Source organism: Poecilia reticulata, linkage group LG15 (assembly GCF_000633615.1).
Source record: "Poecilia reticulata strain Guanapo linkage group LG15, Guppy_female_1.0+MT, whole genome shotgun sequence".
Taxonomy (NCBI): Eukaryota; Metazoa; Chordata; class Actinopteri; order Cyprinodontiformes; family Poeciliidae; genus Poecilia; species Poecilia reticulata.
The window spans coordinates 2,814,524-2,832,754 of record NC_024345.1 but is presented as its reverse complement, the minus strand read 5'-3'; the positions used below and the strand labels follow the sequence as shown (position 1 = coordinate 2,832,754).

The following is an 18,231-nucleotide window of genomic DNA, read 5'->3' as shown; positions in this document are numbered from 1 at the left end:
TAATTATTTTTATCTCTAAATATTTGGATGTTTGCAACAGCTATTTCAGTTTGATATATCTAATAACTGATATACACAGTAATATTTCAGTATTGAAATTAGGTTTATTGGACTAACGGAAAATGTGCAGTACGTATTAACACAAAATTTGACAAAATATGGGCACCTCAACAAAAAAGTGACATTAATATTTAGTAGATCCTCCTTTTGCAAAAATAACAGCCTCTAGTAGCTTCCTGTAGCTTTTAATGAGTTCCTGGATCCTGGATGAAGGTATTTTTGACCATTCCTCTTTGCAAAACAATTCCAGTTCAGTTAAGTTTGATGGTCGCCGAGCATGGACAGCCCGCTTCAAATCATCCCACAGATGTTCAATGATATTCAGGTCTGGGGACTGGGACGGCCATTCCAGAACATTGTAATTGTTCCTCTGGATGAATGCCTGAGTAGATTTGGAGCGGTGTTTTGGGTCATTGTCTTGCTGAAATATCCATCCCCGGCGTAACTTCAACTTCGTAACAGATTCTTGAACATTATTCTCAAGAATCTGTTGATATTGAGTGGAATCCATGCGACCCTCAACTTTAACAAGACTCCCAGTGCCGGCACTGGCCACACAGCCCCAAAGCATGATGGAACCTCTACCAAATTTTACAGTGGGTAGCAAGTGTTTTTCTTGGAATGCTGCGTTTTTTTTGCTGCCAGGCATAACGGCTTTTTTTATGACCAAACAACTCAATCTTTGTTTCATCAGTCCACAGGACCTTATTCCAAAATGAAGCTGGCTCGTCCAAATGTACTTTTGCATACCTCAAACGGCTCTGTTTGTGGCGTGCTTGCAGAAACGGCTTCTTTCGCATCACTCTCCCATACAGCTTCACCTTGTGCAAGGTGAAGCTGTATGGGAACCCAAACAGGCCCATCTGCAGCAAGATGCTGCTGCAGATCTTTGGAGGTGGTCCAAAGACCTGCAGCATCTGAACAAGAACTGTCCCTGTGGTCTTCCATAACCTTACTATGCTCCTCACAGTGGAAACTGACAGCTGAAATCTCTGATAACTTTTTGTACCTTTTCCCTAAACAACTATGTTGAACAATCTTTGTTTTCAGATCATTTGAGAGTTGTTTTGAGGTGCCCATGATGCCACTCTTCAGAGGAGATTCAAATAGGAGAACATCTTGCAATAGGCCACCTTAAATACCTTTTCTCATGATTGGCTACACCTAGCTATGAAGTTCAAAGCTTATTGAAGTTACCAAACCAATTTTGCGTTTTAGTAAGTCAGTGAAAAGTAGTTAAGGGTATTCAAATTAATAAAAAGATGAGGGGACCCAAATTTTTGCACCTGTCAAATTTAATTTTAATGTATATTGCACATGTTCTATTAGTCCAATAAACCTAATTTCAATACAGAAATATTACTGTGTCCATCAGTTATTAGATATATCAAACGGAAATAGCTGTTGCAAACACCCAAATATTTAGAAATAAAAATAATTAAGATTAAAAGGGGTGCCCAAACTTTTTATATGACTGTAGTCTGCACTGAAGGTTGTTGTTATGAGCACAATACAGAAACACTTAGACATGGTGGAAAAAGAGTCAGAGCTCAAGGTAGGTTGTGCTGAAAGTTGGCTGAATGCATTTTTTGGTAATTTTCTAAAAATACATCATTAATTGATAAATATGACCAAAACTTATCTCAAGTCGGTTTTATCGAGAGCTCATCAGTGCAGAACCTGAATGTCAATAGCAATCCATTAACCGAGTTATTAAAGCTGACGGGATAAAGAAGTGGAATTATTTTGACGAAATAATTCAGAACACAAATGCATTAATTAGAAGGGCCTCCCTTCTGAAGCTGCTGCCCCCGCGACCCGACCCCGGATGAACGGAAGAAAATGGATGGATGGAGATAAGCGGAAGAGAATGAATGAATGAATGAATGGATGGATGGATGGATGGATGGATGGATGGATGGATGGATGGATGGATGGATGGAGATAAGCGGAAGAAAATGAATGAATGAATGGATGGATGGATGGATGGATGGATGGATGGATGGATGGATGGATGGATGGATGGATGGATAAAATTAGTTAGTATTTCAAGAAGCCATTTTTGCTCCCACGTATTTCCCTCGGTGCTTGAACAGAGGCTTTACCTGACACGACGACGAAGCCGCTGGCCTCCCTTTCGCTCCTGCTGACTGTTTCGATGACCAGGCCATGTCCATCACCATGGTGACCGCAAAACCCACCAAGCCAGCCAGGCGTGGCTCATCAGAGAAGGTAGATAGTCGACCAATCAGATCCCTGAGGTAGGTGGGTGCCCGCTTGCTAAGGTCACTCTGAATCTGAAGGAAACAAAGCAAATATATAAATGTATTTTTGTAAAAAAAAAAACACAAATGACACAAGAGCTGAAGTAAAATGTTTACTGTTACCTAATAAAAAAAAGTGTTTTGTCATCATCATCATATTGGTCCCTGGTTTCCCTGTGTATTGATAAGTGACCTCGTCACAATCCCCAGCAAGCCTCCAAGTCTTTCTTTCTCTTTTACAGAGTTCTGCTTCACTTTGCACAATCCCTCTTTATTAACTGATTCAAGGAAACAGCCTCGTCCCGCTCCTCCCGTTAATCTCGGCCCGCCCTTCAGTGGATTTAGGGCCGATCAATGAGCATTTCATCCACTCAGACGTTTTCCTCACCGAGCCTCTGTGCTTTGCTTCCTTTGGACCGCAGGTGTGTCTCAATAAATCGGAATATCATTGAAAACATGTTTCATGTCAGTAATGGAATTCAAAAAGTGAAATGAAATGTTTATTAAATCGACCTCAGGAGAGGGACAGGCTGATTGATTCAATCCCACTCATGAAGTAATTTATGAAAAGTAGACTGAACCAACCTTCATTACATACACAGTGCATCTTTTTCAGCTGCTTTAGAATTCTGTATTAAAAATTCTTATTATTTTTAGTAATTGAACTGAATTTATGGTTCCTATTAGCTCTAAGCCATAATACAAATGTACACACATTTTAATTTGTTTCTTATGATAATACTTGCATTAGCTTGGTGTTATTTTAAAAATAGAGAAGTCCATGTAATGAACAATACGATGATATTAACATTTGTTCTGTTTTTTCTTTAGAGTTTCCCTTAAAAAATTTTTAGATCATCAACTAAGTGACTTACCATCAATACAGTTTACATTAATAATTGGATATGAAAAGTTATCCATTAGGAGATTTTAATTTTATTTGACAATACTTGACCAAAGTGAAACTAGAACTATGCCACTTGAGGAGTTCTGAGTTAAATATACAAAATGTTTTTTTTTTCTTCTTAAATGCAAAATGTATATATATTTTGGCTTAATTGCTGCTCTGAGTTTGTTGTTTTTTTGAGTGTACATTGCACTTAATGATTAATAACTTACTAAATTAGTTGGCAATTATTTCAATAACCGATTCACCACAATTAATTATTTCAGCTCCTATTTGGTGTCATAACTGTCCATGAGTCTAGCAGAAACAGGCTTTTTGATGCAGTCGAATTCAAGTCCAGCCTTTGAATAGGCCACTCCAAAATCTTCTTTTTTCTTTAGCTTAATGGCTGATGGCTGGGCATTTCCTTCAGAATTTTCTGGTAAGGAGCAAAATTCAAGGTTTCATAAATTACTACAAGTTCAGGTCCTGGGAACCCAAACAGGCACAGACCATGACAATACGCCATGTTAGAATGCAGGCATGATGATCCTTTTTTTCTAAAAACTGTTAGATGGAACGGGATGAACAAGTTTAAAATGTATTTACCTGTTTCAGGTGTTCTTGAAGACAGGCCTGGGAGACAGAGTCCTCATTTTGATTGGCTAGGAGCAGAGGGTGCACCACTGCGAGGTCAGGAACCCCTCCCCCCTCCACCATGGCATCATACATGACAGAGCCAGCTGTCTTCTTCAGCTCAGCTAGCTCTTCTTCGGATGACATGAGCTGGCCCATTACGCAGTTAATATTTGCGTATATATTCATTATTTATCCCAGCATCTGAAATAAAATAGATTTTTAAAAAAGGGAAGTCACAGCTTCTTTCCTAATCTAAATAGAAGTATCATCTAAAAATATTAAGATTTTATAGAGAAAAAAGTGAACTGACGACCCACCATGACATGTTTTTCTTTAGTCAGTCAACATTTACTATTCAGAATATTGCGAAAACGTCTCTAAATCAGCACCCAAACGTTTTCCGATAATCTTCTAGCATCAGTTCAGTCAATTTCTCTCACAGCAAAAACCTCTTGTCTCTGTGGGTATGTTTTGCTTTCTCACTTCCTCTTTTCTTCTTCTTCTGTTCTGTTTTCCAACAGTAACGACATTCACCAAGACAACACAGCGGCATACTGCAGCAAAACTACACCGCCTCCTGGTGGTAGAAATCTGAAAGTACAGATGGACTGATCTCAGCCTGAGAAAGCTGTACTAACCTACATGTGGAGGGCCTAAATATCACGAGTAAGTCATTATGTGCACAATTTACATTTATTATAAATAAATAACATAAATTTAATAATTACTTAAATAACTCAATAATTTATTAAATGCAATGAAAATGTTTTCCAAATAAAAATTACTAATATTTTTGTTCAAATAATACATAATTTTTTTTGTTTGTTTTTACATAGCTCCTTTGCAATAACTTAATTGAATTCAAACTGTCAATAAAGCTCATCATCTATATCTGACTGTGCAACCTGCACAGCATGCTAACGGTCCATGCTAACATAGCCCCACCCACCACTATCAGATCCCTCATCTTTTCAAGGGAAGAAAGTTGCAGGAAATGTAGAAATAATTAAATTATTTTAACAAGTACATTATTAAAGCATGTTAATAAAAATAGTTTATTTAAAGCATTTCATCCATTCACTGCTTATCCCTGCTGATATGGCTAGCTGGTGCCTGTCTTTAGCCGTCTTTAATGATTAATCAATTTACTGGATTATAGCCCTCCATACCCGTCTTCACCCAGTGTATAAAAACATCAACACCCATCGGAGTATCTATCTTGCACTCTCTCTTAGAAGTATCTTAAAGGAAATCATAATGACTTAAGGTCCTTGGAACAGTTGCAGACTCTTTAGAGCTGTGTTAAACATTGAAAAATGGGCCAAGGGCTTTTGGCTTTTTTTATTTAGCTAAATGGAACGATGGCTGGGATGTTTTTACTTGATAAAATATGGGCCGAGGGGATTTGGGATTTTGTGTAGCGTAAGAGATGTTCTTTTTTTAAACTGGGACAAGGACTTGTGTGCTGTCAGGTCAGGGTTTTGTGTGTAAAACAGCTGCAGCTTGATGAAGCCCTCCAGGCAGTCTTGTGGAGCGCATCAGGTTCATGTTAACACCTTATTCGGCTGGTAATTTATGGCGTGTCTCCTCAGGTGCGTGATGCCATTCCGCTCTGGTAGCATACACCTTTTTGTGTCCAGACTTTAAATGAGGTGGCAGCCTCACCTGTCAGACGTTATTGAGCTTTGTCGTTTAGTGCAGCAAAACAGCAGATGGTGAAGGGGCTCAGAGGTCACATCTGAAAAGGAAGCAGTGGCCAGTGATTAACAAAAGCTACGTTTAACTTCACAGCAGAAACAAATGCGTTTCTGTAAGTGAGTACACTTGTCAAATGTTCACTTGTGCTGCTAGAATTGACAAGTTTGCTATTCTGTGTTATGTTTATTACTAATGCATCAAGAGTTTGTGTTTGTGTTTGTGTGCGCGTGTTTTTAACCAAACGTGATTAGCTAGAGCTAAATACGGTTATTTCACACATAGAAAAGGTAAATACTTTTGCTTAAATATTTGCATGTGCATGCTTATTTATTTATTTCAGTGACTCTTGAGAATAGGGACAAAATGGGTTTTAATTTTCCCATAATTTTTTTGTTGTTGTTTCTCAACCTTATGTATGCAAGCATGACAAATAATGTTTTGGAAATGTAAAGATGCTAAGGTGCAGGCTCCCAGTTGCAACATTTTTTTTTTTAATTACATTTTTAATTGACCTGGCCTAGAACGTTGTCATCACCATCTGACAAAAATAAATAAAAAAATATTTTTAATGACCCTATTAGTGATATTTTGACTCATTTTACAGACAAATGCTTCTCAAGAAACAAAATAAATATTATTTAAAACAAAAAACAATTTAAAGTCCATCTGACGTATTTGACACTGCATGACGGAGTTGACAGAACTGAAGGTGGTGACAAACTAGTGAGTAAAATGAAAAACTTGGTACATGCGAAGTAATGCAATTTATTTAAAATACATTAAAATGAATTAATTGCACATATAGATGAGATTTGACAACAATTTCACTGAAAGAGTCAGAAAAACTCTCATGGAGTTGACATCTGACGGAGTTGACAAAATACCAAACTACCTCAATTTATACGATGTTATTCTGGAGGAGGTCATATTGTAGCTCATCAGGTCCATGACATCTTTACTTTAAACCAAAATTAAGCTTTTATTTCACAAAATTTCATCAAAGTTTTGTAAATTGTCAGTTATGGTGTTGACACATCATGGTTGTGACGAGCAATTTAGGAATAAAAAGAAGAAAAAACTTATTTTTTCTTCTTTGCTAAGAGAGCCCCAAGAGAGAAGGGAAGTGGTCATGGGGTCGTCAGAAGTTCTGGTGCCCCCCAATAATCCAAGATTTTTTTACATTTCTGACGGTGTTGACAAAAACTAGGGACAAATTTCAATGGAGTTGGAAAATATATAAAAATGATTTTTAATTCAATTTATTGATACATTTATAATTATTTACATGACTACTTATACTTAATTGTCATAATATATAATTTTAGTATTTCTTTAATTATTTTAAACTATTATAATGTATAGAGTTCTGCTCCTGGACAAGGGCTTTTACAGGCACTATCCACCGACTACAATGTTTAAAATAAAAAAATATTCAGCAAACACAAGAAAAATATACATTTGTTGTGCTCACATGACCCAGGTTAGTTTAGTCAGATATTTAAAAAAATTATATTTTGTGTATATTTTATTCAAATTTTGTGCTTTATCCATAGGACCTGTTTTGTCCCTATTCTCAAAAATCACTGATTTATATTCAGTCATATTGAATTACTATCATCACTCTTATTTTATAAACGTTATCTCTTATGATTATATTTGAATTATTCATATTTAACACCTTAATATTTAAGTTCAACCTCAATATTTAAGTAGTATATTCTATTCCTATAGAAAAGAATATACTTTATTGTATATAGAATATAATTTATATACAAAATATAGAACATTCTATTCTAATTTATTCTTTTCCATTCTAAAAGTTTAGTTTACTTTATATAATGAAAGTGATTAAGCTAAAGAAAAAAAAGTATTGTCTCTGTTGTTGCTGTTTTTCAAAGTTCCTAAATAGAAAACAATATGGCTGCACAAAAATGGCCTGGGCTGTACGTTACTTGTGCTTTTCAAATAGTTTTGTGTTTCTTTTGTTGTTGTTGTTTTTTAAAGATATATTTATTGAACTTTCCACCTGTTGTAGACCCATAAATATAATCATTCTCAGAACAGAGTCTCAATCAGGTGTTAGCTGCATAGAAAACAGCTAACACCTGATTGTTAGGCGTTAGCACTCTCTCTTAGAACTGTTTTGTACTGTTTTGACTAGTACAAAACAGTTTTGTACTGTTTTGATTGTGGAAATATTCCATCTAACGTATGGTTTTGTGTTTATAATTTGTCTCACTATTCGTGCATGTTCGACCTTCAGCTCTCTGTGGCTCACTCTGTGTCGAGTACAACAAGCCGACTGAATCATTCAATTTGCATACCTGGCACAGAAATCAGCCGTGGATGTTTTTTGTCTCCTAAAATGGGAATTTGGCCAACATTGAGTTAATCTTTTAAAGATTTTAAGCCTAAACTAAAGAGAGCAAGCATGTGTGAAGCAAGCCATGCGTGAACCGACACTCGGGTCTTTCATCATTTCCGTCTCCTCTCTCTCCCCCTCCGGTCTGCTCTCCGTCTCCCTGCCTCCTCTCCTCTCATTCCTTCTGCTGCTGTTGATTCTGATGGCTGCTGTCAGCTCCTAGCAGAGTTTTTACCCGTTCGGCTCTGTTGCCCGGGGAGTTTGTGTTCGCTTCGCTGTCTCTCCATGGACCTTCGGCCCCGGTGACACACTTCAGACTCCTCTGAGAGCAATAAATCTTTAAATGTTCTCACTTCCCAACGTCACACGTCTGCGTTTGGAGACAGCCATGGAATCACGTATGTACAGTACATGACTAAGTGGTGAAAACGCAGCATGCCGCCCGGCTTCTTTGCTCATCCCCCACCCACTTCCACCTCCTGTCTCTCTGTAAAGGTCACATTTCCATTTGAGAGCGAGGTGATGATGGAGAGCAAAAGAGCTAAAAGAGGGAAGAAACCATGAAAGAGGGAGGAGAGAGGAGTGGAAGGGGCACGATTGAGAGAGGGATGAAAAAGAAGGACATAAGATGAAGCAGGTGTGATAATGACAAAGGAAGTCAGCAGATGGACCACCTTAAAGACGCACAAGTTGTCTGACCTTTTTCACACGACAGCCTCCTTAAGCGTCGCTGAACAATACACATAACAATCTGATTGTGGCAATTCAAGCAATAACCCCCCCTCCTCCAAACTAGAAAATTAGAAGTGCTGAAGTTGATGAAAACCCCGGGAAAAGTTGCTTCTTCGGACTGCTGCATCCAGTCACTAAGTGGAAGGAAAAGGTGTGGGTAGAAAATGATTCATGAGCAACAGAAATGATTGGATCCTTGCGGAGATTGTCGCACAAAGTCAGTTCAAAGGTTTGAGGAAGATTCACGGGGCGCGGGGTCTGCAGCTAGAGGCAGACGTTTAACACTCAGACATCTATGTGGAAGAGAAGCAAGAGAATAAATTATTGGGGGAAAAAATAGACATAAATCATGTGTAAAGTTTGTCACAAACTACAGGAAAAATATATATAATACAATGCTTTCATCAAGTGAGACCAGTTTCAACTTTTTGGACTTTTTGGATTTCAACATGTCTGGTGCGGTGGATAAATAACTTCACTCTCACTCTGAACATATCGGTGCCAAGGTAACACACGGTGGTGATAACATCATAGTGCGGGAAAAGGGAAGATAGTCGGAGTTTATTGGAGGAAGGATGGAGCTAAATACATGGTAATATTTATAGAACATCTTGAGGCTAACCCCTAAACATACATACCCTAAGATACGCTAAACAAACACACAGGAAACAACAGGGGACTGAAAACAAATGCAGCCCACACTTTTCAGATTTTTATTTGTAAAAATGTCGCATTTTACATTCAATTCCCAATGTAATGAACTGAAAATCGTGGTTGGAATGGGACATAACATGGCAAACTTTAAAGGTCATGAAAACCTTAAATGCAGCTCAAACGTAGCTTGTATCAAACATGGCTGCGTACTTTTCTCTCTTATTTCATTCATATATTTTCCCTTCTAACCATGTGAACGTCCGCCCTTCGCCCATGAACCACTGGAGACCATTAGACCTCCCCTCCTCCCCACTGCCTCTGCCACTTCTGTCGAATTTGCATTAAAATTGCTTCATTTAATTTAATATTTTTCACATAAGTTCACACGTCCCGGTTGATTGAGAGATTAGTTACAGCGAGTCCGTTAAAAACGGCCCGACCCCCGCTGTTCACTGCAGGACACATCTCATTCATCCTTTCATTTATGCTGTTTGGGAAAAGGGCTTGTGTTTGGCTGATTGTGTGAAGCTATGCAGACATTTAGGCTTTTATCTAACACACACACGCGCACACACACACACACATGCATGCTGATACACTGCATCAAAGTCGACTCTAATTAGAGAACATGATGAAGCTGTAAAACAATGCTACTGTTTTGCTGTGTCGTTAGTCATCAGTCTAACCTTTTCTTCAACATTTTGGCCATTACCGCCCTTATATTCTCGCTTTCTGTCCCATTCATGTATTTTTTATTGCCCCCTCATCCCTGTAACACCACCACCACCACCTCCCCCCCTCCCCACCCGAAGCATTTAATGGCCTCCATCTACTCCATCCACAGAGCAGGGTGGAGAATAAAAACAAGACTAATGTACAGTAATAAATCAGAATTTGACTGCTGCAGCAGTCGGCATCAATTTTGTGACGCTGCTGTGTTCACTTATCAAGCAGTGGAGCTAATTATTGCAAATGGCAGCTGTTGAAAAGTATTAATGCCATTGTTCTGCATAAACCTTCACATAAAATGGAGCTTAAGCTCGCAGTGTCATAAACTGACACAAAGCGAGGCTTAAACCATGCTGTATTAGGCGGAGTTCCTAAATTCTACCTCAATAAAAATATTACGGTCTGCTCTAAGTTTCATCCAATTAATGCTCATTTAAGTTTTCTCCATGGCATTTGGACGTGACACCATTTCTGACCATGAGACTCTCAGACTTAATTAGCTGACCTAATATGTGTCCACTGTTCTCCTGAAGAAATTTGTACGCCAGGAGATAATTACAAATTCATCTTAACAAGGGGCATAATGAGACATTCAGCTCATGAGAACATGACAGGGTGAGTGCATAGGCTCAAGATTTTTGGGCAAACCTTAGGATTTCTTTTCTTTTTTCTTTGCACAGTTGAAGTAAAGGTTTTGAAAAGAATCAGAGTAGAATATTCTAGAGCACGTTTGTCTTATATAATTCTGTCTTTATGCTAGTCCAATGTCGTCCTAATGCCCTGAAAGTGCTGAAAATTCGTCATTTTCTTTTCTCTTAAATAAAAATGAAGTTTTCTACGTCTAAAATTATGTTTTAAAGAATTTATATTCAGTGCAGCCCGGTGTTCCGGTTAAGGTTTAAGTCGCCAAAGTGTTTTGACTGAGCTCTGTTTGCAGCTGTAGTAACTCAATGCCTCACTTCTATCCTTCGTATTACAGTGCAGTAATGTGAAGGATATAAGTACATAACAATGGCAGGTCACACCAGACCGTCAATGTCTGAGGAATTTATAGCAGAAGGCAGCAGCCAAGACACTCCATATCAACCACAAAAGGAGATTAAATACTCTTGAGGTCATTAAAATACTGGAGAAAAGAGGGAGATTGTGGAGAAGTGTGTGACAAGGCATGAGGACAGCAGGGGATAAGAAAGCCATTTAGGGTAAGTGAAGTGTCAGAACACATTAGGTTGGAGGATGACTGGTTGGATAATCAGATAAAAGAACAGAAGCTGCTGGGAGCGCTGACTTCATCTGTGGAACATATTAGTTTTTGTCACTGCCTTCAGGAAACACCTGGTCAGAGCGTCCTCAAGGTGAACAATGCCAGAGAAAAGTTAACATACACCCACCATGGGCATGGATGTCATAACAATACGGGGCCTTTAAGGAGGCAGTTTGACGAAAGGGATAACATCCCCCATCAGTGTCTGACCAACATGGCAACCGGCATAAGACGGAGTTGTGCTCGTTTACATTCCTCTAAAGCACTATTGAGGTTGGAATATTTAAATGGTAAATAGTGTTAAATTACTCATTTGTGTTGTTTTGTTAAGCTTCACTTATCCAATCCAATAAACAACACAAAATAAAAGTCGACAGCAGAATAAAGTGTTTTTTTTTTTCTGTGGTAGAGTGGATTTGGCAAGTTTTTCATTGGTGCAACCCACACACTCCACTCGGCCGCTCAGCGCACAAATGCATTCTTCTTACAAATGTGGCAACATTTAAAAGGAATTACACAGGCTTTCTTTCACTGCTAAGATGTTAAAACAGGAGAAATGATGCACCAAAGAAATTTCCATAGTATTCGTGCTAAATTTATTAACTTGATATTTGGCTTCCAAATGGAGAGAAACCACATACTTTTCATAGCCATCAGCAAGTTTGGCTGCATTATTTGACTACTTATATTATCAGAGTTGAAAAACAACACATAGATTTATTACGCATAGACTGTTGTTTCAACATTTTATTTATTTATGATTATTTCTCCTTAAATGTAATGAAAACAAATTTGGGCCTAATGAAACTCATGTTTAATACCTGCTTAAAGGTTCTTACTTTCAAAGATACTTTTAATCTGACAAGTGAGCCTCATTGGACCTTATATTTTACCTAACTGTATGAGATACAGTCTGCACCCAATCTGCTATGTGACGATTTCACCTTCAAGCAAAGGTTTCAAATGAGTCATTAAAGCTGCAAAATAAATATTAGTCAGTTATGAGTGTATGTAAACTTTTCACTGGCACTGTACATACTGTTGTAGGAGTGACTGTGTCAGTTCTATCCAAATCAAACTGAAAGAAGACAAGTTTAAGTTGAACTTGTGTGCTTGTCAACAACAAGACAACTGAAGATAAAATCTTCAGTATTAGAAACCATTTAGGTACCAATAAACCATGATATCTAAAGCCCAGTTTGTGGAACGTTGGGCCTTGTTTTACTCGCACACAAACAAAAAGGTGCTATCAGATTTAAAGATTTAGTTAGATTGTTCTAATTTAAAATTATTTTTGTCAAGTAAATAAATTACCTTTGTGTTTACCTATCTTTTCATATTTTTGCAGTAGATTTCGTCTTCTGCGAAAGAGAGGCCCCTGCTGGTCGTGGGCATAGACATGAATACGTAGACGCCTCATGGAGCGGGCCGGCCCGTTGCTGCGATACGTAACAGCGTCCGCCATATTGAATGTGGAATATGTGCCAGTAAGGTAATACAAGTGAATGGACCGAACTTTATAAAGTGCCGTTCTACAAAGTATTTTAAATTAATTCCCGTCATCGACACATTTTCTCACACACATTAATATATTTGGCAATCAAAGAAATTACTAAAGAGAGCGTTTTTAACTTTTGATGTGATTATTTAATTGTTTTGGGGCATTTCTGAATAAAGAGCACAATGTTTTATTTGATAGAAATGATTCTGATAGTTTTTATATTGAAATTGATGGACACACTTTTACAGTGTTTTATTAAAGAATATATGTACATAATTCCATAATTTAATGTACATTTAACATTTCAAGACAAGAAATAATTTTTTTCCTGTATTTATTTTTATACGTTATTGAGAAATGACTTTTGATTTATAAATCAGTCATCGTCAAACATTAAATTACATGTTTTTCTTACTTTTTTCCAGAGAATAAATATTTATTACAGTATGTCTACTCTGCTATTGACAGCAGAGAGTGAACATAATTCTAACAGAGTAAATTATTTTTATTTAATTACATAAGCTACATTAATACACTAATACTTCAGATTGAGATATTTAAAAATACACAAAAAGTGAAAGAATATAACATTTATTTATTATACTGGGAACACTGATCACAGGCAGGGCTTCAGTCTGCTGGTCACACTGGGAGAACTCCAGTGACTTCTGAGACGTCCTGGTTCACAGGCTAAAGCCAAGGATAAAAGAGAAATTATCCAAAAGTGTAATAGAAAATACATACGATATATGTTTCGTATATGTTTCTTTCACATTCAGAAAAAGACATTTTCAGCATGTTGGGCTCTGACTCGAAGCATCTTTATAGCTAAATACCGACATGGTGAAGCTGAGCTGGGAAACAGACTGAAGAACAGCAGCTCCAGCTCTGATCCTGACTGATCTTTCCTCACTAAATCCTCTGGTTTTTAATGAACGTCTCTTCAAACAGCGGTTTTTCATCAGCTCTCTCTCATTAGAAAACAGTATGAAAACGTTAGCTGCTACGCTAACAATTAGCGGTAATTTCGGGCCAATTTGGCTACATATGAAATATTTTACGGTTGTTTAGAAGCGAATTTCTGGCTGCAAAGTCAAATAATTCTGATCTTTCATCCTTACCTGGGGAAGGTAATGAGAATGAATCCAGTTTGTTTCGTAAAACGGTTGAAATAAGTCCACATAGCACAGAACTTAAGGCACTCCGGTCGCCCTGCTGCCACATAAAAGATGGCGGACGCTTTTACGTACGACTCAGCGCCCCATGAGGCGTCTACGTATTCATGTCTATGGTCGTGGGTAGGTAAACGTCCAAGACGCATTTCCGTTTCCGGTGTAAACAAGCGGGTTTAACGGGGAAATCAAAAGTTGTAGTCTTGGCGATTGTTTCTTACCGGTTCAAATGTTTCCGAACATAATGCCTGAAGTGAGAAGTGAAGATAGCGTGGTTCGCTACTACTGCACTGCTGGCAATGGCATGGAGCCGTTTTTAGTCGACGAGGTGAAGAGAAAGCTGGCTGCTCAAGACGTGAGTGTTAGCATTTTAATGCTAAAAACATTCATGACACCCATGATCACTGGGTGTAATCCTAGTTTAAGAGACAACTATATAAGAAAAAATCTACAAGTTATAACATATAATTCTCTCATCTTAACTACCATGGTGGCTAATTTGCATACAAGTCGATTTATTAAATAGTGACTTATGAAAATCGGTGGATTTCGCACTTCTCAGATTTTTGTCAAGCAGCGTACATTAAGTTGCGAATTTGAAATGCTGTTTTACTCATCTCTAAATCTTGTTCTACTTCATTATTGTACTCTTCTTTATTAGCATGTCATAAAATGCGCAGAACTTTGTTATTACAGTGAGAGAAAAGGTCACTGTTCGAAATGTAATTCAGCTTGACGCTCCTTACAATGAGTGCTGGGTGACTTGGATTGAGTTTCAAATATTCTCAAATGTAAAGGCTACCCTTTTCATTTTTGGACTCCAGGTTTATCAAATTCCTGGAAAAGTGCTGTTCAGCTCCTCTGCAACAATCCATAGAGTCTGTGACCTAAAAGCTGCAGAGAGACTTTTCCTTCTGTTGAAGCAAGACTCTCCTGTGAGGATGTCCACACACAGCAGTCCAGGTACCAGCCAGGCCCCAAAACAAGAGGAATATCTGTACACATGTTATGTTTGTATTTTCAGTAAAGCTATTTTGCTCATTCCTAGCTAAAACCGCGTCTGTACTGCAGTCCAGACTGTTGGATGACAGGTGTCAGTGGATCAGTGCTGTAAGGACATGGAGCCGCCTGCAGGGGGAGCTGGTGGCAAGCAGAAACGCAGTCACAGCAAGAACTACCCAGAGGGACAGAGAGAAGGGGAGAGGGTGTGAAAAGCAAAGTGATGAGGGGGAGAAGTGTCTCCAAGAGTCCAGGAAACGCAGACATGAGTTTACATCTGAGGAGAGCTGTGAGAAGAGATGGAGAGGTAGAGAAGAGAGCGCAAGACTTTCACCGGACCTGGAAAAAGCGGATGATGTCAGTGAACCGGAGAAGGTGTGTGCTGATTATTCAAAAATCGAACTGGAGCAAAGCGTGGAAAGCTGCAGCAAGAACACGGATGACTTGGGAAAAGACGCTCCTCTGGGAAGCGTGGAGGATGGTACGAATGCATCGCTTTGTCAAATCACAGCTATAAAGTGATGACTTCTGGGTAATGAGAAACAAACCATACTTGCTCTTTTTTCCCCCAGTTTCTTTCAGGATTAACTGTAAATGCAGTGGAAAGCTGCATAGATGCGTCAGTGCACAGGTAAAAATAAAATAAAATAAAATCCTTCTTAGTGAGATTTTTATTTTTTGTATTTTATTCGTGGATTAAAACAATACAGTATATGTAGTCTGGCTGTAACCTTGAGGGGCTTGGGGGGTCACTGATACAGTAAATATCACTGAAATAATATATCACTGAATATAATAATATTAATATCCAATATCTGCACCAATATCTCAAATGAAGCTGTGATTTTTTTATGGTTCCTAAATGAAAGGTATCTCTATTAGGTGATGATGATGCTACTATTTTATGATCTGTAGGAGGTTAGCAGAGTGATGGGGATGGGTCTGAGTCGTCTGCTTGGATGGAAGGCTGACCTGAAGAACCCTAAGCTGGAGGTGAACCTTGTTTTTTAAAAGTATACTGCACAGCTATTGTGTGTATTTAACTCATATTTCCTGCAAATGGGTCGTTTCTGCAGATAAACGTCTATCTGAATGATGACTACTGCCTGCTGGGAATTCCACTGACCAGGTTGCTGCCAAATACTGTTTTGGTAGATTTAGAATCTGCTTAATTGGAATTATTAATAACAATAGACTGCATTTTAATCGTTTCTTACTGTTTTGATATGTGACAGTCTTTTAATTTCTTTCAGGCTTCCTCTGGCTAACCGGAGTTACCTTAAAACCCCGGGGCTGCGGTCTACCGTAGCCTGGGCCATGGCTTCGCTGGCTCACATAGAGGTGTGAAGACACACACCTAGAAGAAACGGTCACTACTGTTCCCTGTTCTCTCCACTTACGAATAACAGCTCAAACCCTTAGACTCATATTTGTCAAAGATTTTGTTTCCAATCTGTTCTTGAAATCAAACCAAACATCACAGTTAATCACAGTTAGTTAATTATTTAAGGATTCGGTTTTATTTTTGAAGGTCCAAGTTGATCTTGATGGCTCTTTTTCCATATAATGAGAAAAATTAGCGTTAGCATGTGCAAGTGAGAAGATTGCGCGATGCAAGAGCAAGTTTTGTTGGCTTTGTTGGTTTTAACAAACATAATTTTGTAATGCTGATGGTAAGCTGTTGTACTCTTTAAAAGCGCCGCGTCTCTATCCCAGCCAGGTTCTTGTGTCGTCGATCCAATGTGCGGAGTGGGAACCATCTTAATTGAAGCTGCAAAGGAGCACAAGGTGAGAACACAAGCCTGTTTAATTTATAGAAGATAAAACCTCCGATAGATGTTTGTTTCTTCTGGGTTTGGCTTGGTTTGTGCCAATTCAAAGAAATCTGTCTGATAAGTTACCAATAAATTGTAGCTAAAAACAAAACAAGGTCTTGTAATAACTGTTGAAATGATGACTGTCTGCCACTTGGTTCCTAAGGCTGCCTGTTTCTTGGGTGTGGATATTGATGATGGCCAGCTACAGAAGGCGGCTGCGAATGTGGTATTTGCAGAGCTTCAAAGCAGAGTACACCTTTTGAAGGCGTCGTCCACGGGTAGGAAAATCACCGGAATATCCCAGTGAATGAAACGTCACACCTCTCACATGCCACGTAAGCTGCACTGGCTCACCATTGTGACAGAATATACATGAATGTGACTCGGATACTGCAGCAGCTAAAAACAACATCAGTTACTCTCATGCACTGGGGAAATGCTTGTGGATTCGTGAAATAAAGATGGTAAAGATGGACATTGTTTTGTCATCTACAGAGCATCTTTTAGAATTTGAACTTGTCCTTCGTTTCTGTGTGGACGTAGTTGTGTCTCCTGTATGGGAATCTTTGTCTAGAAGTGGCGTGTGATTCCTGTTTCGTGTATGTAATTACTTCACTGCCCATTTTTCTTCTTCGTGTGAACAGCGTTGCCTCTGCCCAGTGCCAGTGTTGACGCCGTTGTCTGTGATTTGCCATTCGGCAGGAAGTTTAGCACCAGAATAAATATGGCAGAGAACCTTCCGGTCATCCTCAGCGAGATGGAGAGGTTTGTTTTCTTTGTTAGTAAAACGTTTTTGGTGAATAGAAAAAGAAAAGTTTTTTTTCTTTTTTATTTCACATTTTGTAGTTTTGTGTTATGTAGAATTCCTTGCATGTGAGTCGCGTAACGCTCTTTAAAACATTTTGATGTTGCAATCAGATTTAAGTGAACATGGAAAGACGAGGTTTAAGTTGCCATTAATTCCAGATGTGTTTGTTTTTCCTAGAGTGCTCCGTGTTGGTGGGACCCTGGTGGTGCTCCTGAGTCCTCAGCTGTCTTGCCTCCTGAAGAAACTTCTATCGCAAACAAACTGTGGTCCAAAACGCAACGAGGAAGCAGAGTCGCAAACCAGGATGATAAGCTGCCTGGCTTCATCCTCACAGCAGCACAATTTGCAAATCACATCCTCATCCTCCCAGGAAGCATCGACTTTTTCATCTCTGAGACACCAAGCAACCCTCAGAGTTAGCTTGGGGGTGATAGATGGACTCATCCATAAATATATCAAAACACTTGATTAGTGTTGATGGAAATTACTTTTGTGATATTGCAATGTCATGTGTCATATCATGGCAAAATTTGCTCTCGATGAAATGCTGCATTTTCGTATCATGGATGTATAAAATAAAAGTTACTTGTTTAAATAGTTTTGAATTTCACAAATGCAGGAACATTAAAAGTTGGACTCCAAGCTC

General features: G+C 38.5%; 2 protein-coding genes across 3 annotated transcripts in view; one reads left to right on the top strand and one right to left on the bottom strand.

Annotated features, from left to right (window-relative positions):
* Positions 1 to 4,329, bottom strand: part of LOC103476559 (uncharacterized) — a 14,056-nt gene extending 9,727 nt beyond the window's left edge. Inside the window, exons 1-3 of the mRNA XM_008429005.2 lie at positions 4,167 to 4,329; positions 3,820 to 4,050; positions 2,166 to 2,357 (exon numbers count right to left, since the gene is read on the bottom strand). Of these exons, the coding sequence (XP_008427227.1) occupies positions 2,166 to 2,357; positions 3,820 to 4,035 (408 nt within the window). The 5' untranslated portion in view covers positions 4,036 to 4,050; positions 4,167 to 4,329. The remainder of the gene's footprint in view (positions 1 to 2,165; positions 2,358 to 3,819; positions 4,051 to 4,166) is intronic.
* A 90-nt stretch (positions 4,330 to 4,419) lies between these two features.
* Positions 4,420 to 18,231, top strand: thumpd2 (THUMP domain containing 2). Of its 2 annotated transcripts, none has more exons than XM_017309142.1 (11): positions 4,420 to 4,515; positions 14,786 to 14,924; positions 15,010 to 15,441; positions 15,533 to 15,591; positions 15,876 to 15,953; positions 16,037 to 16,089; positions 16,214 to 16,301; positions 16,677 to 16,748; positions 16,941 to 17,055; positions 17,422 to 17,542; positions 17,763 to 18,231. In XM_017309142.1, exons 2-11 carry the CDS (start codon positions 14,903 to 14,905, stop codon positions 18,055 to 18,057), a joined length of 1,335 nt encoding a protein of 444 aa, XP_017164631.1. In that variant the 5' UTR covers positions 4,420 to 4,515; positions 14,786 to 14,902; the 3' UTR covers positions 18,058 to 18,231. The 2 variants fall into 2 exon arrangements, with proteins under 2 accessions (XP_017164631.1, XP_008427043.1); XM_008428821.1 differs by lacking the exon at positions 4,420 to 4,515 and adding an exon at positions 14,106 to 14,316.

What these genes read in the sequence shown, in the direction of transcription:
- thumpd2 (XM_008428821.1), top strand. Translation starts at nt 14,191, where the DNA reads ATGTTTCCGAACATAATGCCTGAAGTGAGAAGTGAAGATAGCGTGGTT. An exon ending in GAAAGCTGGCTGCTCAAGAC is followed by an intron (nt 14,317 to 14,785) that starts GTGAGTGTTAGC and finishes TTTGGACTCCAG; the next exon opens with GTTTATCAAATTCCTGGAAA. An exon ending in CTTCGCTGGCTCACATAGAG is followed by an intron (nt 16,302 to 16,676) that starts GTGTGAAGACAC and finishes TCTCTATCCCAG; the next exon opens with CCAGGTTCTTGTGTCGTCGA.